This window comes from Rattus norvegicus, chromosome 4, assembly GCF_036323735.1.
Source record: "Rattus norvegicus strain BN/NHsdMcwi chromosome 4, GRCr8, whole genome shotgun sequence".
Taxonomy (NCBI): Eukaryota; Metazoa; Chordata; class Mammalia; order Rodentia; family Muridae; genus Rattus; species Rattus norvegicus.
In genome coordinates, this window is record NC_086022.1 from 179,057,961 (window position 1) to 179,082,980 (window position 25,020).

The window sequence follows — 25,020 nt, forward strand, 5'->3', positions numbered from 1 at the left end:
TAGCTTCCCAGGTGCACAAAAAGCCAGAGCCGTTATCTCAATGTGCAGGTGAGAGCTTTGAACTAGTGAAAAGCACACAGAGATCAGACCGAGGCAGTAAAATAAGGCAGGAAGGCAAGGTCAGGGGTTCTGGGAAAAACAGAACAGACTCCATGAGCAAGAGTCATTGCAGGAAGAGTGGGAAAGACAAGGGAGTACTTGGAAGAGGAGAAACTCTGTCGTGGCCTCCCTATAGGAAACGGTGTAGGAATCACCGGGGAGGAGAATGCAGAGAACACGGGGAGGGACATTTATGTGTAACGTGAGGCACAGAGTGTATGGACAGCTTCGGGGGCAAGCTACAGCATTCAGAGTTGATAGCAGGAAGGTCACAGGTGGCACAGACAGCCCTGAGGTCAGCCCCTGTCTCAAAAGGGAAAATGGCACCAGGGGAGCCCCGCAGAAAAGCACTAGGGAACATGGCAGAGAGCACGCCTTAAAGTTTGTGGTCTATCCTGTGAGGTAAATGACACAGGAGATTAGCACAGAGGGATTCCGTGTTTAATTAATGTCCAGGCTGGGGAAACAAAGACATTAACTACTTATGAGAACTACTGATGAGAGGAGGACAGAGGAACACGTTAAGGTCACCAGCAACTTCTTTGACCTTCCATGAATTTCCTTTTGTAGTTTTGAGAGATTCTTGGCCGAATCCACCTAAGAAATATCTATTTCATAAAAGTCCAATAACTGGTAGGCACTGGAGTGAACTTAACGAGACCCTGTCTGACCTATATTTATTTTCGTGTTAACTGTAACATCGGAACCATAATTTCTGTTATAATTGGGTAACTACTCTCTTTGATGTATTTTCGGGGATGTTAGTTGACGGTGAGAGTGTTGAGAAGCTAGAATCACGTGTTGGTGCAACTTTTTTTTTTTCAAAGCAACCTTGATGTGACAGCGTTTGTCCGGAGGGCATCGTGATAGTGGCGTGGTGTTTGAAGGAGCTCCTTCCTGAACAACTCAAACAGCAAAATGAACACAATTTGCTGCCTATGCCCTCGAGCTCGAGGTGGAAGCCAGGGAGAAAACTTCTCATTGGTTTTAATTAGGACTGCAGAGAACCAGCGTGTTAACGATTTCTCTCTTTCCTCAAAGTATGGTTTTATGGAATTTGAGGCAAAAGGAAAAAAAAAAAACAAAAGGAGCTCAGTGGGTTTGCTGTTGTTCAAGACCAAATGTAGTAAATTACATTTATTCCGTCTTCCTGTTTTGATACATTGCCCCCCTATACCTTTTTTGTTAGCCCTTAACAGCTTCAAACAGTCTAAAGTGTATCAAAGAGATCATTACGGAACACTAGAACATTCATACCCTCAGTTCCTATCACTAAATGACTTTGAGGAGATTTATAGTACAACAGACAAGCACTTCCTGTTATGCGCATCATAGCTCAAATCTTTAATCCCTTTAGACTTCCGTTAATAAAAATAGAAACGCAATTGGCAGATGTCTTGGGTAAGACTACCTTTAGGAGGAGTTAAAAGTTTTTTTTCTTGTTCATTAATTACTTAAAAGTATATTGCAACCTCTCATAGGCCATTGATTAGAAAGGCCTTTTGTCTATAGATCACCAAATCCAGCACCGTTGGCCTGCACGTGCTATGAATTCACATCCGGCTAACTTTCAATGACTTGCAGGCAAACTGTCCTCCTTGTCCAAGGGCTGTTGTCGTGGTGTCTGTCACCCATGGCAACCAGCCCTGGTGTTTGTCTGTTTGGTTTGGTTTGCTTTTGGTTTGTTGTTTTATTTCCTTGTTTTGTTGTTGTTTTGTTTCATTTTGCTTTTCAGTCTATACACTGGGATTCCCACCAATTCAATACAGGTACCTGTGTAGAGATCTGAGACGTTCGAACCTTTAATACTGTATAGAGGCTTGTGAGGCTTAATCTCCATCATCAACGGGATGTGATTTGGAATCACCACGAGAACACACCTCTGGTCGTATCTGTGATGTGGCTTATAGATAGGTTTAAAACGGGATGAAGAACCACCCGGAAGTGGGTGGTGCATCAACTAGGGTTCCTGAAGGGAGAAAGGGGGAAAGCTGAGCGTTCACCTGTCTCTGCTTCCACACAGTAGATGCTATGTGCCAGCGGCCGTACACGGGCGGTCATCCCTTACCTGCCTTCAGAAACAGTACTTTCAAACTGGGAGTCCAAACCAACCCTTTCTTCCTTACCCAGTGTTGGTCAAGCATTTTGCCAGTAAGGAGAAAAGTAACTAAGCAGTGTCTCCAATAAAGATTCTATGTATCAATCTGTAAATACTTGTCTACCAACAGGAATGCCCTTAGTTTGTGGTCCTCCCCAAATGTGGCTGTTTTAATAATCTTAATTTGAATAAAAGAGTTTTCAATCCAGTCAACAGAGTGGGTTTCGGGTCCTAAATTCGGATAGCATTTTATGTGATTCGGTAAGACTCGGATGGAAATATTGGGCCAAGAAAGCAGAACGTGGTTTCAGTGATCTTAAGCACTGGCCGGAGTGGGGGGGGGGATAAGGACCGTAATCATATCTAATTAGTGCTAAAATAATGTTTCCCTTTGAAATGTTTAATTAGCTCGATTTTTATTGCATATGCACTCCTGATGTGGCACTCGCCTTAGAGCTGGAAGATGTTGGCGACTTAAATTGTGCACTGTTCCTGTACCCTGTGTGGGCAGACCCTGGCTGGGAGTGGCTGTTGTGAACAGAGGCCTGGACCACTGCTGGAACCAGGATGCTCCAAGCCTACATCTCAGCGTTTGCCGCTTCCCTGGGGCCTCCCACAGAGCTTTCCCTTTACCACCGACACCCCAAGCACACCAAGGCTTTTCTTCCAGTTTGCCCCCCAGTTCAGAAAGGAGACCTATCGAACTCTTGCTCTGATGCTTGTTGCCAGCCTGGGTGGGTCTTCTGACAGTGAGCTACTCATACGGAGGGCAAGGAGGAAATCCTGGGTTTCTCTGGCTCACTTACAGGTGGTTGGTCTCAGGGCTGCAGCTAATCCAACTAACTTTATTTCAAATATAATTTTCCTGATGATCACATCACAGTCAGGTATTCTCTTATGACTGCTGTCTCAAAGAAATATGAATTTTAGGAGTTTTCTAGAAAGACCCATGGTAGCTAGCTATGTGGTCAAGGTGTAGACTTCCGTGGATCCCAGTAAGGGAACTGGGCTCTAACATGTTCACTGAGGCAAGGGTAGGAGGAACATTCCATTCACTGAAAAGTAATTTTAAGATGCGTAGCACATAAATTTCTGAGGTCCAGTCAATGCTAGACTAATTGCTCTCCTTAATTCATAGTGAGGAACCGACCCTGGGGTTCAGTTAGTTGGATACTGATGTAATGTACATTAATCTATTCCTAGGCTCAGTCCCCAGCACCTTAGGAAGCAGCAGTGACCACAGGTTCCTGGTAGTCCTGCCACTGAGGTAGTGAAAGCAGGAGAATTTGGGGCCAGCCTGGCATACAGGAGATCCTGCCTCAGCTAAACGAAAGAGCAACAAGGAACAATCCTCCTGGTCTTCTGTGAAGGGCTATTGTGCTTTCAAAGCACTACTTAGATTTCCAACAGACGAAATGTCTGTACTCACATCTTCCTATATTCTGTCTGTCTCTGACGCATGCACGCTAACAACACATACACACACACACACACACACACACACACACCACCACCACCACCACCACCACCACAGAGGGGGGGAATGGGGGGCGGTCCCAACATGTGTATTTGAACGAACCTTTACCTCCTCCAGTCCTTGAGGCTCTCAGTTACTCTCAAGAAGAAATCCAACCCATATCTTCCAGACGAACGGCCAGTGCAAGCTCGGGCTCAGAATGAGCCCCACCACCCTCACCACTCCATGTTGCTGTATAATACATGAGAGCAGTAGCAGCATGGACTCCAGACACTAATTCTCAAGGCTCCTTCAAATACACTGGGACCTTTTGCCTCAAATGACGCTGTTAGCAGATGGAAACACGTGCCAATGTCGGGCCTGAAAGGGCGCTGGGATTTCTGTGTTACTTAGAAGTGCAAGACCTCACCAACACTGACTGCAGCCTGCTGTTGACCATTAGACAGTTTTATTTAAATAGACTGATTTAGTGGCCAGGTAAAGGAGGGTGTGTGACCATCACCAAGACTGACTGAGCACAGCATTACGACCGATGAGGTCAGGACAGGTAAGGCCACTCAAAGCTTGGCTTAATCTCTTCAAGGGACAAAGATTTTCAGAGAAGCTACACCAGGGGAGGAGTTGTTGACCTGATAAATCGGCCAACATAACATTTAGGATGGATACATTTTAGCTGGAGAAAATGTATAGAGTCTCATTTTTTAGTTAAAAGGGTCAAATAGGAGAATGCATGTCCAGGGGCTGGAGAGATGGTTCCGAGGTTGAGAGCATTTGCTGGCCTTGCAGAGGACATCAGGTTTGACGACTGACTTAGTAGACTTAGCACCACACAAGAGAAAAGCAAAACAAAGAAGTCGTTATCCTTGTGTTCTTTCTATGGCATTGAGAGGTCTGCTTATGAAATAATCAAAATAGTGAGATTTGAAAGAAAATATACTTTTGCTAAAAGGAGTGCTTTATCACACAAAAGGATCAGTGTCCTAGGATAGAAACAATATCCAATTCCTTTGCATTGTTCCAAGTCCCAAGGCAGACCCGTGTTATAATCACCGACCTGGAGCACTGGCAAGCTTCGGTTCGGCAGTCCACAGCCACTCTAATGACGTCCTGCTTCTGAATGTTAACTTCTCCAGCATTCTCGCGTCCACCGTCCTTCCTGATCTATTGGATCGTGTGTGTGTCCTCAGTGACTCTGCAGCGTGTAAGCATTCTTAACCATGCTACTCATTCGTTAGTTCCTCCAAAGGCACTGATATCTGATGGCAGTCTGAACACTAAAGAAGCTTACTAACTTAATTAGTGCAGTGTCACAACTCATTATCGTGACGCATTTAGACGTAGCACACGTCTGAAAAGAGGAAATCCACATCGAGGCTTCAATCTGTAAACATCAGAAGCTCACAGTAATAGCTAAAACACAAAGGAAATGTATCTTTTAGAGGAACGAAGAACACCTCCTAATGGGAAAAACTTAGCAGGCACATTTTCCCCATGCAGTGGGTAAAGTACTCTTGTTGGCCGTGGCAGCATAGCGTAATGCGGGCGGAGAACACGTACCAAACGGGTTGGTTTGGGTCCACTGCAGATTAAGAACAGTTATCCTGGGGGCTAAATTACTGTGGGCTTCCAAAACTGATTTGCCAGTGGTGTCTGGTCCTCACAAAAATCCTTAACACTTCTTGTCTGTTTTATTGCAGATAACTAAATGTCAGCCAAGCAGCCTCCCTTGGGCCCCACTGTCATAGGAAGCAAAGCACCAGTTCTTGTTGCCTTAACACACTATGTGACCCAGGAGCGATAAACCAGCTAAGCAGTGAGGTGGATAATGGATGCCACCTGCGCTGTAGCACCGAGCGTTTACAACATTCTTTTATCATCCTCATGGCCCCACTCCGTGGAATACTCCTAAATCCCAAAGTAAGGCAGCATGGGAGTCTTCTTTTCCCTTATTTTTAATGTTTACTGATTCAGAAAACCTAGTTCGTCTTACATTTGTTTAAGTTTTTAAGACTTAGGTTAGAGGTGAAATACTTAAGTAAAGGCGGTTTCTACCAAGGTCAGTTTTGTGTTTTGTTTTGTTTTGTCTTATTTTTAAGAGGAAAAGCCACCACATTTAGAAAACTGAAATGTTTTGAATGATTTTAAGAAATTAATTAGCAGACAGGTCATGCTAACACTCCCATAAAAGGGGGCAAGGTGGGTGAAGCAGGGAGCGCACCATCGCTTTGCTTTGCACCACAATAGCTAATGGAGTAACAATATTTAATGAAGCAAAAATCCTTGATCTTCTGGCCACTGACAAACCGTCAGGACTGTGTGTTCAAATTTTTCAGAAATGAAGTCTGTCCAGAAAAATTCTTCACAGGGCATGGGGGAAGTTCAAGTTATTTGGAATAAATACATACTTGAAATGTATTGTTTTATCGAAATCCATCAATGCTTCTCTTTAACTTCCTTGACAGGTCAAGCCCTGTGACATTTTATACTACGTAACTTAGCTGACATGTTGTGAGTGCTGCTTCGAGCTTTATTAACATACCCTAATACCTTTTACTCTCTTAAAAGGAGTCTTCTTTAGAGCATTACACTTGGGCTGGAGAGATGGCTCAGTGGTTAAGAGCACTGACTGCTCCTCCAGAGGTCCTGAGTTCAATTCCCAGCAACCACATGGTGGCTCATGACCATCTGTAATGGGATGCCCTCTTCTTGTGAACAGGCATATATTCATGCGGAACACTATATACATAATAAATAAATAAATCTTAAAAAAAAACCAGCAGTAACAACAAAAACATTACACTTACTCCAGCCAAGCCACAGTCTACATTATCTTTGAAACCGTCATTTGGGAATTCCAGCAGGTTGCTTGGTGTAGGGGAGCCATCTTGGTCTGTCGCACTGTAAGAGCCACCAGTGGCACATTGGGTTGAAAGCTGGCAGGTTGCTACTAAGGAATGGAACACTGGAGCTGCTTGGTTGGACAGAGTTTTTAATTATTTTGAAATTAATTCTAGATATGAAGGGCTGGAGCAATGATTTTGAAAAGTAACGATCAAGTGTGTGTTGGCATGACATCATTAACCTATATGTCACGTGCTTGGTGGCTGGGAAGCAGTTGGTTTCTTTCATTATTGAAGATCACCTAACACTGAGAAAAGAAATTCTATCGTTTGTTCACTTATCCATCTAGCCATCCGTAGTCACATACGTTCAAGTACTCATCCATTTACTCTTCTTATTGGCATCCATGTGAAATTCAATAAGGCATAACCATGTGACCTTCAGTGAAACCCGTTCACCCACAAATGCATCTGGTTCTAGGAATCAAATGCGGGACCTGGTGTCTGTAAGCAGACATGATGTCATGGAGCTACACTCATGGAGGTGAGAACTCATCCTCAGCAAACCCCCGGAGAACAATGACAAAGTGTTTCCTGAGACCCAAGGGCACACAATGAGAATGCCGCACATCTTCCTCTCCCTGGCCTTTTTGAGTTTTACATTAGTGCCATGGATGCAACGATCTCTTCTGAGCCAGAAGAGCGATTAAAGATAATTTGATCCTAAAGGAGAACACTCATTTTGCTGTAGTCTATTCTAAGAGGAAAATATCTAATGAATTTATTTGTTTTGAATTTACTAACTTTGTTTTCCTGGTTAGTTCCAACGACCAGTGTAACCTTTTGCTTGGTTCAAAAACCCCAGTGAACTGAGGGTCCATGATTTAAGTTTGGAAATGCCATGGTCACCCAGCATCTCATTAACTGAATTCAGGTTCTTATCACCCTCTAACCCCAGCTTCAGAAGATGGTCTAAGATTAGACACAGTCCTATTGTCTTAGTCAGGGTTTCTATTCCTGCACAAACATCATGACCAAGAAGCAGGTTGGGGAGGAAAGGGTTTATTCAGCTTACACTTCCACATGGCTGTTCATCACCAAAGGAAGTCAGGACTGGGACTCAAGCAGGTCAGGAAGCAGGGGCTGATGCAGAGGCCATGGAGGGATGTTTCTTACTGGCTTGCTTCCCCTGTCTTGCTCAGCCTTCTTACAGAACCCAAGACTACCAGGGATGGCAGCACCCACAATGGGCTGGGTCCTTCCCCTCTTGATCACTCATTGAGAAAATGCCTTACAGCTAGGTCTCATGGAGGCATTTCCACAACTGAGGCTCCTCTCTCTGTGATAACTCCAGCTTGTTTCAAGTTGACGCAGAAAACCAGCCAGTACAGCTGTTATCAGCTTTTCTGAAGAAATGTGTTCCACAGAATACTTGGGACCAGCATTTCTCAACCTGACACTATCCATTCAGCATTCACATCCAAGGAACTGGCATGGTGAGTAACTGTACGTAGAGGCAGGGTAGTGGCAGACTGCAATACCTGTAGCAGCCAGAGAAGTCAAAGCTCCCCAGCATCGATAGATAATGGGGAAGGTTCTGCAGAGCAGGCAAGGCCTTCAGGGAAACCATCCTGCTCCTCACTGACAGGTAATCACAATTGATAAAGGAAACGCATGACTCAGGTTGCTCAACGCTGTCACAAAGATTCCTTCTCATTCAAAAGTCCAGCAAGAAACATCTCTGCCTCCAGCTTTTGGTCACCGCTGTCTCTCATATGAGGATGAAGAAATGACAATAGAAAGATGACTGATTTGTTCAGAAAGGAATTGACAAAGGTAAGCGATGAAAAACTGAATATAGAAAAGTTGTTCCAACAATGGTTAGTGTTGGGGTTTGAAAATGGATGAACCTGAACACTTGGCCCCATGGGAGTGCTGTTCCAAGCAACGAGGTAAGAGGATCAACTCTCAGCAGAAGACTTCATGCCGGACGTAGGAAAGCAAATTCCCTAAACTCTCCAAGATGAAAAAGGTGAAAACACGTGAGAAGGTCGAGGTCACGTGAATGAGTGTAACAAAGTCTTAGTCCCAGAGACCTCTAAGAGTGTGTCTCAGCTACACCCTTGAGAGTGAAAGCCACACCAAGATGTGTTTTATGGCTTCCAAGAAACTAACCAAGTGTCAAGATCCGTGAGAAGAGCGGCTTGATTCAAGACTTCTAATGTCAGTGACGATGTCAATGAATTGAGGAGAAACTGTGAAGATTGTTCTTCCAGGGAGGGCCTATTAACAGGCCCTCTGCATAAGAAGTAACGACTACTGCACGAGTGCACACCTCTGATACCCACGCTCTCATTAGATATCATCGAGTGGACTCCTCAGTCATCGCAAAGCTTTGTGTAAGTAGCTGTCAATACCCCCATGTTGTGCTCAGTAAACTGAACACAGATAAGAGATATGTGAGGGCTTTCCGCCGGGGCAGCCATCTTCCAGTAACTCGCCAAAATGACGAACACAAAAGGAAAGAGGAGGGGTACTCGGTATATGTTCTCTAGACCTTTTAGGAAACATGGAGTCGTTCCTTTGGCCACATACATGCGAATCTACAAGAAGGGTGATGTTGTAGACATCAAGGGAATGGGCACTGTTCAAAAAGGAATGCCCCATAAGTGTTACCATGGCAAAACCGGAAGAGTCTACAATGTCACCCAGCATGCCGTGGGCATCATTGTAAACAAGCAAGTTAAAGGCAAGATTCTGGCCAAGAGGATCAATGTGCGGATTGAGCGCATCAAGCACTCAAAGAGCAGAGACAGCTTCCTGAAGCGGGTGAAGGAGAACGATCAGAAGAAAAAGGAAGCCAAAGAGAAGGGCACCTGGGTTCAGCTGAAGCGCCAGCCTGCGCCACCCAGAGAAGCCCACTTTGTGAGGACTAACGGAAAGGAGCCCGAGCTGCTGGAGCCCATTCCATACGAATTCATGGCCTAATGTATACAAAGGAAATAAAGAACCTGAACTGCAAAAAAAAAAAAAAAAAAAAAAAAAAAAAAGAGATATGTGAGGCCATTCCACTGTGAAGGGATGGGTTGAACGCATCTATTCTGAGGTATGGTTGTCCAAGCACGTGGATTGCTCCCTGCCTGAAAGAAACTAGTGGACATCTGAACAATCTCCGCAGGGTCTTCTGAGAGGGTCTTAGATATAAGGCTTTGTTTAATAACTTTCGCTGAACAAGTTCTTTCTTCTGGAGCTAAACACTTATGACATTACTCTCAATAACGTGTTCTAGAAAATTCCTCACAGGAGTACCCAGCAGCTTTGGCTCTTAGCTCATGGCTGATTCAGTTCAATCTGGTCATCAAGGCCAGAAACCACAGCTACCCCGTCCGGCAGAAGTATTTCATGAGCTAAGACTCTTGGGTCAAGGTGAGGGTACTGAGATGAACCTTGAATACAAGTATAGGTTTGTTTACTAGAACAAACAGTATACATATTGAATATGAGAAGCAAGGCCACCACATTTACTGAAAAAGAACATTAGATTGTGATACCACAGTTGAACAGGAAGAAAATCAAAGAACAATGCTAGACAGCCAGGCATTAGGTCATTGACATGACTTAGCAGATAAACATACTTGGTGCCAGTGAACTTAGTTTCATCCTTTAGACCCACATGGTGCATGAAAAGAAATTACTCCTACAAGTTCACTTCTGACCTCCACATACCCATGATGCAATTGCACATGCATGCATACATGTGTATGTGAACTCACACATTAAACAAATGCAATCTAATCTTTAAAATGAGGAGTTGAGGAATCCAAATAGTTTGATGTATCCAGTAGAGACAGCTGTCATAAGATTACTAAGAAGACTTGGTTGCATTTGAGAATGAGGACATAGCTGAGTTGGTAAAATGCTTGCCTTAGAAGCACAGGCATCAGAGTTCACATCACCAGGACCCACAAAGAAGCAGGATACAGGAGACCTTCCCCTGTAATCCCACTGTTGGGCGTTGGAGAAGATGTCTTGGATTCTCTAGACATTTAGTAAGGTTATATGTCTCCAGGGTCAGTGAGAAACTCTCAAAAGATAAGGCGGACTGCAAGCAGAGAAGATACTGATCACTGAGCTCCACATGCGTGTGTATACACACTGACCTCTGCACACATGTGCACACACACTGACTTCTGCACACATGTGCACACACACTGACCTCCACACACTGACCTCCGCACACATGTACACACAAACTGACCTCTACACACATGTTCACATACACTGAGCTCTACACACATGTACACACACATTGACCTATGCACACATGTGCATATGTTATGACCTCCACACACTGAGATCTACACACATGTGCATATGCACTGACCTCCAAATAGACCTCCAGACACTGACCTCCAGACACAGACTTCCATACATTGACCTCTACATACAGATCTCCACACATATGTGCGTACACTGACATCCACAAACAGGCTTCCATACCATCTGTGCACACACACCAGCACATACTGACTTCTACACACGTGCATACACACCGAACAACACACACTGACCTGGACACGCAGGCCTCCTTACACATGTGCACACTTACCAGGACACAAACACATGATATTTTGCAATAGATCCTATACTACGCTTTTGAAGCAAACAACAGAGTATTTTTTTAATTAATAAAAGTAAACAGTGCTGAAGGAACATGGAGTAAACCTGATCAATGCTGGTAGAAATGGAGGTGAAGAGAGAATCTGAGGAGCTGTTACAGAGGCTGAGCTCAGGGTTGCTCAAGTAGAGGGATTTTCTGATAGTGGATAGCATAGTAAATAAATACCCTATAGACAGGGTTGGGTCATGACTCTTCCTGGTGCTCTGATGGGAAGAGATACAGCAGATCAGAACCTCTGCAGTGGTCCAAGCACTGCAGAATTCCCAGGCCCACACAATGCTGCACAAAGGCTGAGCATGATTTTAAACGAATGAGCTAGCATCCATCCCTTAAGCACACTTGCATATCCATCCCCAAACCACCACCTCTGAACAAACAAAATGGCTCCTGTCAAACTGATACAAGGATGGCTTACAGAGGCATTGGCCAATAGTTGAATCCCTCATGACCCACGGCAGACACTCCTGACACAGGACATATCACAAAGTTGAGAACAGCAGCCAGTTTTCCCAAAATGAGAACCTTCCTGGGGTGAGTATCTAACCATGTAAAACAGAAGCACAGAATCCTACAGGGGGCAGAACCAGGAGAGCGTGGCTGTTCCCTTTTATCCTCTTAAAAAACACTGCTAACTGGGTTTGCACACAGAGCGTCTGTTTCCAAAAGCAATGCTTTCTCACTTGTCACGCAAGGCTAAGGCTTTGTCTCCTGGATCCAAACAGCATCTACCGGAGGACCCATCTTCAACAGGTCTTTTTCAGCTTCAAAGAGTCAGGGAACCATGCTGCCCAGTGGGTCACATGCTTCCAACAGAGAGGGTGACCTAGATGGTGGGCCCTCAGTCTCCTTCCCTCCTGGTAGGATGTTCCTGACCCTTTTTTGGTTTGTTTCCAATGTAGGTAAATGAGCTCTGCATATATGAACTGGTGTCAGGCGTGCTGTGAGCCTCCTCCTAATGGGGCCTGAGGGATAGGAGCTGGAGGGCCTGTTCTAGCTGGTCTACAGGCACTACCTGACAGCTCGGCTTTTAATTCCACTTAAGTGCAAACAGGAGAAGAATAGTTCTGGAAAGCTTTTTAAATATGAAGAAATAAGCCCAAATCAGAGTATAATCCGGTTAATGACACAATAGGGCTTTTAGAATTGACCCAAGGCAGACAATAAAGAAAATTATTTGTACGAGTCCCCAACTCCTGGCAGAGCAGGACAAAGGTCTGCTCCTTTGAAGACTTTTTCACTGTCAAATGTGCATTTGTCTTAATAGACAGTAGCCCTTCTGATCCAGGTTCTGGGAGGTGGCCAGAAGCCCGTGAACTTGGTGCCAGAGCCATTTCCAGACACTGCATTAGAGATGAAACCTCGGCGAAGTTCTGTTGACTCAGCACGTCTCCTGGGTTTTAATTCCCTCTCTGTATGCATGTTGAGCTTTGTTCTGTGGTGCCCTCCCTGTTGGTTTGTGAGAGCATCTCATGGTTTGAGGTCTAAGGATTGCCATCCGTCTAAACAGCCTCAAAGAGTGGGGCAACCAGCAGCTACCGTGGGAGGGGGAGGTTGGTGAGTGGGTCAGACAAACGCGAAGATGAAAGGCTGAATGAGGTGTGGCATGCCCCAGCACCGTGGAGTCGCTCTGGCTAATAATAAGGCGTGACACAGCTCAATCCTGTTATGACAGTCAACTTTCAATCCTAACTGCCACAGAGACGTGGCTGTTCTTTGGCGTGGTAGACATACTACTCACCCCAACTTGACCATGACAGAGAGAACATATCCAAAGAAGTACCACCAGACTGCACAAGTGTTGTGCTGAATTAGAATAAGAGTGTGACTGAAGAAAGCAACAGAATTCGTCATGAATATCTTTTTCCCCCTGATAGGGATGTTAAATCCTTCTGCAAAGCTGGTGGGTCTGTGAGAGAGCACAGATCTGGTTTCTTACCTTTCATTTCTTATTTAGTGGTTTGCACTCTTCTGTGGTTTCCCTGACTTCAAATATCTATCTATCTATCTATCTATCTATCTATCTATCTATCTATCTATCTATCTATCTATCTATCATCTATCTATCTATCTATCATCTATCATCTATCTCTCATATGTATCTATCTATCATCTATCATCTATCTATCTATCTATCATCTATCTATCATCTATCATCTATCATCTATCTATCATCTATCATCTATCTATCATCCATCTATCATCTATCTATCATCTATCTATCATCTATCTATCATCTATCTATCATCTATCTATCTATCATCTATCATTTATCTATCATCTATCATCTATTATCTATCATCTTATCATCTCTCTACCTATCAATCATCTACTTTTTAATCTATCATCCATCCATCCATCCTTTCTCTCCTCTCTTTTCTTCCTCCCCTTCCTCCTTCTTTCTCCAGAAACAGAACATACTGATTCTGCAACTTGTTGGCTGACAAAAATGAATGGCCTGCTTCAGGACAGTCCCCGAAAAAGTTATTTCAACAGAAAATATTAGTATGGTACACACCGAATCGTCTAGTATATGGTGTGGGTTTTTTTGCCTGGTTTACTACCAAATGAGTAAATAGATATAAATATAAAACTCTGTGGCTCACAGTATGAGGTCCCGATAGGAAATATTCTACCAACTTGCACCTTGCCCCTCAAATTTCTGAGTCCCCGGACACAGCCACACTGGGAGCCATGAGACAGAGAGCTTGGCTGCCTCTGATAGAAGAAATGCTCGCCTGTGGTGGCTGAGGTGGGCGTTTGTTGTTCAATCACTCACACCTTAGAGTATACAAACTTAAAGCTTTCTTCCCTAAGTTACTGTCAAGTATGGACATTACAGTAATATATGTTTTCCTTTTTAATTAAAAAGCTCCGAAATACATAACTATTCATACCTCATTTCTCACTCCTGGGCATATAATATTCATTCTTGAAACCGCAAAAATGATGATGTAGCTTATTTAACTAAGGAGAAAAATAGGGTAATGTTGCCCTTTGAATTATCTGTCCTCTCTTAAGAGGTGAAATGGAATTAGGCCTTCCTGTCCAAATCGCTAATTATTCTGGGCGTCCCTAATGGAAGCCAGTATATAGTTCACACCAAGTTCACACTGAGTTCACACTGAGTATAACATTGGTGTGCTGCTTCTCCGTGAGCCTACAAACACAAGAAGAAAGTTATGCCAACAGGGAAGGCAACGGATAGCCATTTCTAGCTGTCTTCACCTACACTGCATGCACACTTTCCTTCTCCCTCCGAATCCTCCAGCTTCCTTTCCCTGCATAGCTGGCTTTAATTAGCAGGATTTGTTAAGACAGCCTGGTTCAATTCCCCCCGAAACAAAAGAATTCTTTTCTCAAACACTGTAATTTTCTTGTCGATATTGAAAGGAGCTGGTGACAGGCCACTCTCATTATTTTATGAGTTTTTTAAAAGACAAATTTGAAAAGTCTAGGGTGTGCTTATGCAGCAGAAGGTTGTGGCTTATTTTCTGCTCTAAACAGTCTCGTACTCCCAGAGAACATAAGTGTGTTCAGAGGAATCTCGCAAACACCTTCTCCTCTCAGTGGCTCTGTCCCGGAAGGAAACACAGCAAGCGTCATGCTTTTAAATCATTTCAGTGCCCTTCCTTCGGGGTCCTCAGTCTTAAGGTCTGCATTGGTTTTTGAGAAGCAAAAGTACTCATTGTGTGACACCCTGGGGTCGCCCAATCCTGTGACATCACCTTTCTTTCTGGGGTCGCCCAATCCCATGACACCACCTATCTCTTTGCTTTCAACCTGGCGAACAATTGGTATTTTGGCTTCTTACCCCTAAGAGACTTGCCCACCATTTCTGAGTGCACCAAGTGAGCTGAGAGTTGGTATCTACAGAGGGTGGAGTGGCATACTAGGTGGCCAGGGAAAGGAACTCATGTGCCTCTTGCCCTCAATTGTCCAAAACATAAAGGTGATTTATCTGTACTTAAAAATCCCAGAAATTACAAAACTTCATGTCTTGTTTCTGAAACTTCCTTCCTGTCATGGAACATTCGAGATTACTTAGATTTGCCCAGCCAGTGGATCCTAATACTTCCTTTAGCATTTCAATGCTCAAATTTTCAGTTTTTATTCTAATAGATAAAGTTATAAAGCAATGGATATATATAAATACACACATGAGCATATATGTGCATATATGATATAATTTCATAGCATTTGATGTATGAGGAAATACTAGATAATCATGTCTTAAAGTTTCAAACACACAGGTATATCAAGTGTCTGGGACAGCGAAGCAGGGTCAAGCAGAGAAATCCTTGGGAAAGATGTAAAGACCTGAATAGAGTCTGGAAGAGACCTCAGTAAAGGGGGAGGGAAAAGGAAAGGAGACCCTGGTTGGAAATAACTCTGGAAGGGCTAAGCACTGCTTAACCACTGAAGATTTTGAAATCATGCTAAAAACATTCAGGACTAACCTGGTTTCTGCTACCGTCGTCACACTGTAAGTGAAAGCAGCTTGGAGAGGAACGGCCATCACCATGATGTCAAAGCAAGAACTTAGAGCAGTGCTTCTCCCTGGCTTTCTTGGGGTTAGCTGTTCTTGTTACCCAGATCTGCCTAGGGATGGCTCAGCCCACAGTGGACTGGGCCCACCCACACCAAATGTCAATCACGCCAACACCCCATGGACTTGCTCACAGGCCGATCCGATCTGAGCAGTCCCTCAGCTCCCTATTCCCGAGTGACTGCAGTATGTGTTGAGTTGATGATAATTACTTCCACTACAGTGCCGTAACACTTGATAGAAAACAGAGAGAGGAACCCAAGGTCAAATGCACAGAGAAATCGCAGTGCAAGCCTGGAGGCAGGGATACATGTCAGAGACATAACGACCGATCCGTGAGAAAGGCTAGGTTAGAAGGGCAAAGGGCAGGGATGGAGAAGCAACAGGCAGAGCGTAGTGCTTGCCGGCTCACCCCGGCGCATAGTTCTTATACAGTACATGCCTACTGCCTTTGGACAGTGCCAGCCAAAATGGGCAGCAGGTAGAAGATACAAGCCTCACCAGGAACCTGTAGGTCAGTTGATCACATCTCCTGATACAGTTCAGTGACCTGGGGGTCCCTAAGTGCCCCTGTTGATGTGGTAGACGTTAATCTACACACAGCACATACTCCTAGATGTCCCGTCTGACTGAGACCGTATCTCAGATAAAAGCAATTCCACCTCTCAGTGCTAACTCTAAAGGAGTCTATAGAAGACCCCGGGTTTCTTTTCTTTTTCTTTCTTCATAAAACAGATTTCTTCTTATTTTTCTCAAACAATATTTATTTGGCTTCTAACTCTACCAAAATTTCTATTTGGCAAATATGGTAAGATAATGTTTTTTACGGGCCAGGGAGTATTTTCAGAGCACTTTGCAAATAGACAGTGCTCTCACACTGTTATAAGAACATGTTGAGTTTGCAGAGAAAATGGAGACTACGATGTAAAGGAGGACACGGAAGCAGGGCCAGACCCAGATAGCAACAGGCTCCTCTGTTTCATGGGAAAGCCACGGCTGGGATCACTGAGGAGAAAGGGACAGGCATTGACTTAAGATGCAGTTGTAAGTGTGAGTGTGTGAGAGTGTGCTCACGTATGTGCGTGTGAACCGTGTGTGCTCATATGTGGGAGTGTACGTATATACATGTGCATGAATGTGAGCATGTGTGCGTGCACGTATGTGAGTATAGGCATGTGTGTACAGGTGTGTGTTGGTGTATGCATAGGTATGAGTGTGCATGCATTGTACGAGTGTGTATGCATGCATGTGTATGAACGTGAGCATGTTACATGCATGTGAATGTGAGTGTGCATGCGTGTGTATGAGTGTGTATGTGTGTGAGTCTTGACACCAATTCCTAGTGACAGTAGAAAACAGAATGCAGGCACGGCTCTAACTGGACAGTGTTCCAGGAGCTTGGATTCCAGGGGAAAGTGGTTGACCTGAATGGAAGGACTGAGCTCCCAGTCCCAAAGCCCAGGTCTCCCTTACTGCCTCAGGGAGAGCTAAACTGTCCCTCCTTGGTGAGCTCTATAGCTTGGCTCAGAACTGTGTTAACCTCATTGCTTGCACGCTCAATTCCATGCTGCTGCTGGGTAACAGCAAAGCTGCCCGGATCCCGCCTTTCTCCCACCGACTGTGCCACAGCCACTTACAAACCCATGGTGGTGCTATGCCTATTCTTGAGGACTGTTTATCCGCTTTTTAAAATACATTGCATTGTCTTACTTTAAAAAAAAAACTTCAATAAAAGTAATTGCAAGGAGGTGGGGAAGAGATCGATGACCTGTAATTTATATTTCAATAGAGAGACTAAAATAAGCTGCTTTTATTTTTGATTTAGCTTAGAGGATGGTTTTAAAGCCCTCTCTTGACAGCTACTGCAACCCCATGCTAAAGGAAGAATTGCTGGGGGGGAAAATCTCACTCTCCCAAAATATCAATAAAATGAGCAAGAAAAATTAGCTTCACAGCAGGCCACTTTACTGAGACACAGAAGCAGATTGGACAAGGCGGGTAATACGATGCCTTTTGGAATACAGTAGAGAATAGAATTAGTAAGTATAAAAGAAGACCCATCAGTGTAGGATTCCAACGCGCAGGGTGGGAAGGCAATCTTATGTAGCTATAAGGAGAGGGGCAGGCGGGCATGCAGGCGTGTGGTTACAGGTATGGGCGAAGCGCTTTGGGGATGTATTTATGTAGATGGATGCAAATGTGTCCGTTACATTATTCTGCAGAATCCGGTGCGTGAGCTTCCAGTATTGAAGCCACAGCCAATACATATTATTACTACAACTTAAATTTCCATGACAAATAAAAACAGGGCCTGCTCGGCTCTTAAGTGTAATCCAACACCCCCCAAGTGGACAAATCAACTCCTTTCAGAGAGATAATACCTTCTCGGGTCTGCCAAAGAGCATCCTACAGCGGATAGTATCAGTTACACAGAAATGAAGGGCGTCTTCGGGCTTACAAAGATACTTCTAAGTTAGGGGAAATTTAGCAAGCTGCACAAACTTTTTGCTTTCTCATCTGAGGACACGAGGGTGGGTACCAGTCATAACCACACACTTTAAAATCGTGCTCCCCTCTTAGAAAATTCCACGAGGCATTCTTTTTTTTTAACTCATCGAGAGAAAACAATCCATTCTGACTAAGCACTGTTAGACCCATCGTCACTCCAAGGCTCAAAGGCCATCGAGAGGTTCTGGACGATGCCTGTAAAGCTTTATATGGCTAGAATAAATTCTCACCTCCAACCAGTTCCTTGGAGACAGTTTTTATTAAGTGATGCTTCAAAAGAATCCATTCCACTGTCGTTTGGATATTGTCTCTCTAGGGTTACACAACATGACTGGGATTTTGCCTTCCACTGCTGGGATCAAACCCAGAACCTCTCCTACCCAGCCACTTCCCTGGCCATCTCGCCATAGAACTCATTTGGGTCAGATAGAAACAATTCTCCTTCTTCATCCCCTGTAGCCAACGTTTATTCACTGAGCAAATTCTACATCCGGGATTACATCAAAGATAGTTTTGACAAGAAATGAGGAGCAGAGGGGAGGAGTCAGAATGCACAGCTTCTAGATGCCAAGTGTGACCAAGGCAAAGGGATGTATACACATATACTCAGGAGTTTGGAGCACTGGCTGAGAGAGCTGATGAGGTAGACAGTGTGGACCACAGAAAAAGCAACCTGGGAGAAACAGTGGCATAAGCTCCCAAGAGCCATCTGAAGACAACAGGATTTTCAGAGGTCAGCCATGTTTTTAAGATTGTTTCCTGACCCCACGGTCTCCTGCAGCGGCTTGTACCAGGAGGCCCAGGGAAAGGAAGGACAAACATGAAACGAATCAGGCTATTTTTTTTTATAAAACTCATGGGCATTGTGGGAAAGAAGGTAGGTCTTCTCAGCAATGCATAAACCAGGGGGAGACCTGAGGAGGAGGGGAGGTGACTCATGCCCTGTGTGTAAGGGGAGCCTAGGGCAGCAGGAGACAATTCTACCCCAGTCAGTAAAAAGAAAGCATACAAGCCCCCTATAAGCCAGAGCCCTTTTCCTGTGTGAAGAGAAGACAGATCAGAAGGTATACTCTTCCAGGTCTGGAAAACCATATCTTCACTTCCAGAACACATCAAGAGAAAGGCAGGCTCGGCATGCACCTTCCAGGCCTGTCACACGACCCTGCCGGCATCCTCCTTACTCTAACACTTGTCTCCCCACACACGCACAAGTTGAAGTTGGAGAGATGAAACTTGAAAGTTATTAAAGGTCCATAGGCAGCAAGAGGTCGTGGCTTTGCAGGGAGCATAGGAGCGGCAGACACAGGACGGGGTTGGAGGAAGTTGTGGAGAGGAAAAATGTAAATACAGTACTGATATGTGAAATTTTTAAAAAGAAATAAATTGAACAAACAAAACATCAATTTGACACGCTCGGTAAGCGATGAGGCAACAGAGAAAAGCATGGGAGACAGTGAATCGGTCCACAAATGCCATACCTGGGGGTTACAGAAGAGTGTCATTTTAACGCCTGGTGTTGAGCAATCAAGGAGGTAGCATAAGATATGATAAGATAGCATAAGATAAGAGGCATGCAAGGAATGTCATCTGTGCCCACACCTATGGAGAAGGAAATGTCCCTCTGTAAGGGTAAAGTGAGTCCTGAAGAGAGGGTCAATGCTTCTGAGGTTTTCTAGAGAGGAATAAAACTCCAGGTAAAGAGTAGACAGATCACAGGCACAGCAAGTGAATAGAGCAGTGGGGGCAAGGGGAGGGGCTGCTGGGAAAAAAATGTGTGAGTGTGGATTGTGCACGTGGGTGTGTATTTATGCATGTGTGTGCCTGTGTATATGGATAGGTGCATGCACATGCGTGTGTGTGTGTGTGTGTGTGTGTGTGTGTGTGTGTGTAAATATGGTCAGTGATAGGAAAGTGGGACAAAGTCTGGGCCCCAGACACCACACATTGTATGCTGTGCTCACTAACACTGTCAACTCGACACAATCGAGAACAGTTTAGGAGACAAAGCTCCACATGTGCGTGATGAGGGATGTTCTACACTGAGTTAACTCAACTATCAAGGGCCGTCCTAAATATGAGTGGCTCTTTCCTAAGGGCTGGGCTTCCAGAACAGCGAGGAAGAGAGTGACCTGCGTACAGGCTCTTACCGCTCTCTGCTTCTGGCTGTGAGCAGGACCAGCTCCTCATACTCCTGCTGTGCTGACACCCCACCCCCATGGGCTGGACACTCAAACTGGGAGTCAAAACCATCCCCTCTTCCCTGAGATGTTTTCATCAGGAATTTTGTCACAACAACGGGAAAAGGGACTAATGTGTGGGTTGTACTAAACTTTGGACTTAAGAAGTCCTAAAGAGGCTGTCGTGGTTTGAATATAGGCTAATAAGCTAATAGGCTTGAATCTGTTCCCCAGTTAGCGGCACTATGTGACGAGTTTGTGGATATTTTAGGAGGAAGAGGAAAGGTGTTGCTGGGGACAGACAGTGGGTGACCCAGCTTCCTGTCAGAATGAACTCCCTGCTCTGCTGATGGTCACAGAGGGTCCTGTGACTTCCTTGCCCTTTCTGTTGCTAGGGCCGTCCCTGCCTCAGTAGTAAACCCTTCCTCCCTTGCTGACAGGAAGGAAGAAAGTGAGCAGGATGGAGCTACAGAAGGATTTCAGGCAATGAGGTGAGATGGTCACCTCAGGTTCGATGTTTTCAGTCTGAAGGGATGAAAGTGGCCAGGCAAAGTCAGCAAGGACCACAGTTCACAGAAACAGCCCCAAGCTTCCCTCCTGGCAGAAAGGAGGAACGCCTCTGATGGGGAAGGATCCAGGGGTAGGTACCGTCTGTACAGCAAAGGTAACAGGTAGTTTGATACAAAGAGCTCTCAACCCAAGTGAGTTAGGAAGATGTGAAGAGGTCCAGGAGATGCTGGAAAAGAAGCATCCCTCATGCAAGGTGGGGTGAGACCCACAGAACTCCCAAATGATTCACAAGGCTCCACAGGTACTCAGCAGAGGCTCTAAGGCAATCAACCGTCACTGGTGGGAGGAGGCTCTCCCAAGACGGTGATGCTGACAAGCCTCATGGGGGACTGTATGGATGAAGGTTCCCCGAGTCCTCATTCTTGCTCCCAGGTGGTGCCACTATCCAAATTGCCTACAGTCCTGTCAGGGTCCCCCATAAACCCATCACTTCCTACACTTCCCCCCAAGCCACATGCGCTTGAAATTGTGTCTTTGGTCCGTTAGTGATGGTCTACAGGAGGTGGAAGGATCTGTCCCTGTCTCTCGAGGAAAAGTCGCTCAGCCCCATGGAAAGAGAATTTTCCCAAAAGCATGGGAAATTTCATCAACTCTGAGAGAAAGGGATTCTCTGTCTTCATTCTCAAGCCGCCCACAGGACTTTTACTAAAAGCACAATAGGAGTCTTAATAAAAATTAGGGGCTTCCTTGTAAAGCCTCAATTTATATTTTAATTTGCTATAGCAGTTATTAAAGAAGCTAAGAGCATGAAAGAGAGGCCGAGAGAGACTGCCTGTGAGAGAGAGCACGAGGGAGAGAGGGAGAAAAAAAGACAGAGAGAGGGAGAGAGACACAGAGAGACAGAGAGACAGAGAGACAGAGAGAGACAGAGAGACAGAGAAAGACATAGATAAAGACAGACAGACAGACAGGAAGACAGAGACCTGTGCTCTTCACAGCCATGCCTAGATGCTGTCTGCCTCCCTCTCGCCCCTCATCTCAGGCATCACCCCATCCCGCCTTCTCACACGTGTACACACTTGAGTTTTTGAGCCATAAATCTTGCCGAGTCTGTCAAGTGACAGCCTAATAACATGAAAGGGGGTATCTGCAAACAAGATGGTCTTGAGCCGCTGCTCATGACCCTGAACAAATCAGGGCTGAGCTCCCTCTGCAGTTGAAAGTCGCCCCTTTAATCACATAACTGGGTGCATTGAAGTGACACTTAGAAAGAAGCCCAGAGGTCTCCGTCTTCTTGTTCTCGAGGGCTCATTTACTCTATCCCTAACAATTAAGTTGAGCTTGTCATATTTTGAGACCTAATCAAAGTATAAATGAGAGGCAGCTGATAAGCCGCCTCCTCTTCTTGGGTTAGCTCTTTGCAAGGAATGCAGTCTTTCCCAGTCTTCTACCTGGTAACCATTGAGGAGTATTCAAATGGCAACAGAGAGGTCAAGGGCACGGCGGTGGTTATCAATCTTGGCTGTACAAAGGATGAACCGTTGCCACTGGACATCTGTTGTTAGGAAACAGGGGCATTTTAATATTTCAGTACAGATTTTGAGCTCAAAAGCAACCGTACTGACCAGAACTCCTGAGTGTGTAACCCAGGCCATTTATAAATATCCAAAGTACTTTTGTAAGTTTAACCACCATTAAGAATGAAGGAAGTAGCAGAGACTGAAGGGAAGGCCATCCAGAGACTGCCCCACCTGGGGATGCATCCCATATACAGCCACCAAACACAGACAGTATTCAGGTGCCAAGAAATGCTTGCTTACAGGGGCCTGATATAGCTGTCTCCTGAGAGGCTCTGCCAGAGCCTGACAAATACAGAGGTGGATACTCGCAGCCAACCATTGAACTGAGGAGTTAGAGAAAGGACTGAAGGAGCTGAAGGGGTTTGCAACCCCATAAGTAGAACAACAATATCAACTAACCAGACCCCTTAGAGCTCCCAGGGACTAAACCACCATCCCAAGAGTACACAGGGATGGACCTATGGCTCCAGTCTCATGTGTAGCAGAGGATGGCTTTGTCAGGCTCAATGGGAAGAGAGGCCCTTGGCTCTGCTAAAGCTTGATGCCCCAGTGTAGGGGAATGCCAGGGTGGTGAGGTGGGAAGGAGTATGTGGGGGAGCACCCTCATAGAAGCAGGGGGAGAAGCAGGTTTCTAGAGGGAAAACTGGGAAAAAGGATAACATTTGAAATGTAAATGAAAAATATCCAATAAAAGAAAAATGTTTTTAAAAAAGAATAAAGTATCCCTGTGAATTACCTACATTCTACTGGCGACAGAAAATGGTGCTCTAGAAAACAGGCACTGTCTGGATGAGGAAGGTAGCGGGCATGTCGGCGTGAGGGAAATAGCATGCCCTCCTAAGTTAGAATCCTGTGAAGTGGGACTCGGACGTCTAGGTTTTATTAAGTGTGAGATTGTGAGATTATTAGATTCACTCCTTTAAAATATTTATCTACTTATATTTATATAATCGTATTTATCAGGTAGGGGCGCACATGTGTGTGTGTGTGTGTGTGTGTGTGTGTGTGTGTACGCTCACACATGTGTGAACCTGCGTGAGTTCATATGCACCACATGTACCCAGAAGCCCAGAAAAGGCAGAAGACGGCATCAGATCCTCTGGAGGTGGATCTGATACAGGACCTCTGGGAGAGCACCCAGTGCTCTTAGCCACTGAGCCATCTCTCCAGCCAGACACACCACGTTTTTGAGGGCTACGCTGAAACCTTAACAGAGAGATGACTTCCTCAGTCACGGTGTCAGCTCCAGATGACGTGGGAGTGTCATTACCGGGGTGGCAAGGCGTCCCCTGAGTTTGCACAGAGCTACTACTGCAGATGCAGGAAAAAAGAGCAGTAGGGAGGAGAAAAAAAAACACAAAGAAAAATCAGAGAGAGACCTCCTTGCCTTGAGAGATGTTTCTCTGTGAACAAAATCACTAAACATTTATGCTAGACTCCTGCTTTTTATAACAAATGCCCCACTAGAACCTCTTTATAAACTGACATCTACTCACCCCAGATAAGGAGGCTGCATCAGACCAATGCACAGATGCTCCTGGATCCAGTGGGTTTACTGGGATCATTTACAGGAGGAAACGATGCCTCAGTGACAGCTACACCACCAAAGCACACCCCGGCACGTGTGTGTGGCAGCCTCCCTGTGGACGAAGAACTTAGAATCCCATCCATTCACAAGGAGAGGGCTGTCAGCATCACCCCATTTTTCAGCTGAGGGAAGTGAGGTAAGCTAGAGGTTAAGTAACTTGCTTAAAGACCCATAACTGGCTAATTGAACAGTAAAGCAAATTAGTTACCAGGACCCCTTTTAACCACTGCACTGTTGTACAGAGGGGTCACTCGCAAATGTCATCGTGAAGACCCTACTAAAACACCAGTGTGGCATTTCCTCGAATCCGCCGTGATGCTTTCTCCTGACTGTCTAAACTAACGACCCAGAGCCGTGAGCGTTTGAGGAATCTAGAAACAAACGCCAAGGTTCCCATCGCCACAGTTTTCCTCCTGGCGGACCCCACGGTTTGGACTCCTGGCACTGCTTCCATTTTCATGCTCAAGAACTGTTTCTATATCAGGGAACTCACTTCGCTCAACTCCTTCTCCTGGATGAATGCCGCGGGGGGCTCTTCAGATGCTGGTCATCTAGATAATGGTGTACAATTTTAGCTTGAAAGCTAAACAATAGGTCCGATTTTCTTTATTCGCTTGGGACAATAAAATTAATAACACCCAGCAGGGTCACCAGGCTCCCATCCCACCAGTCACCTAAGCTTTCCCACTCAAAAGACACACTGCTATAATTGACCCAGGACTATGTTTTAATTTGTGTGTCCCCACGGGATCCTTGCCAGAACACCAGATTAAAACCAACCCTGAATCGCTCTGCCATTCGTCTCAAGGGTAAATGTGGGGTTTAATTTTGCAAATGGCCTGGGGTTCCCACTAAATACCGGGCCAGTCTGAGACAAGGTTACTGTGTTGAAAAGGCTACCTCGAGGATTTAGCCA

At 45.1% G+C, this 25,020-nt stretch overlaps 2 protein-coding genes across 4 annotated transcripts in view; one reads left to right on the forward strand and one right to left on the reverse strand.

Moving 5' to 3' along the window:
* Sox5 (SRY-box transcription factor 5) overlaps positions 1-25,020 on the reverse strand; it is a 955,415-nt gene that overhangs the window by 545,689 nt on the left and 384,706 nt on the right. The window lies entirely within an intron of this gene.
* LOC134486654 (large ribosomal subunit protein eL21-like) lies at positions 1,536-9,512 on the forward strand. Its single transcript, XM_063286867.1, has one exon. It carries the CDS (start codon positions 9,020-9,022, stop codon positions 9,500-9,502), a length of 483 nt encoding a protein of 160 aa, XP_063142937.1. The 5' UTR covers positions 1,536-9,019; the 3' UTR covers positions 9,503-9,512.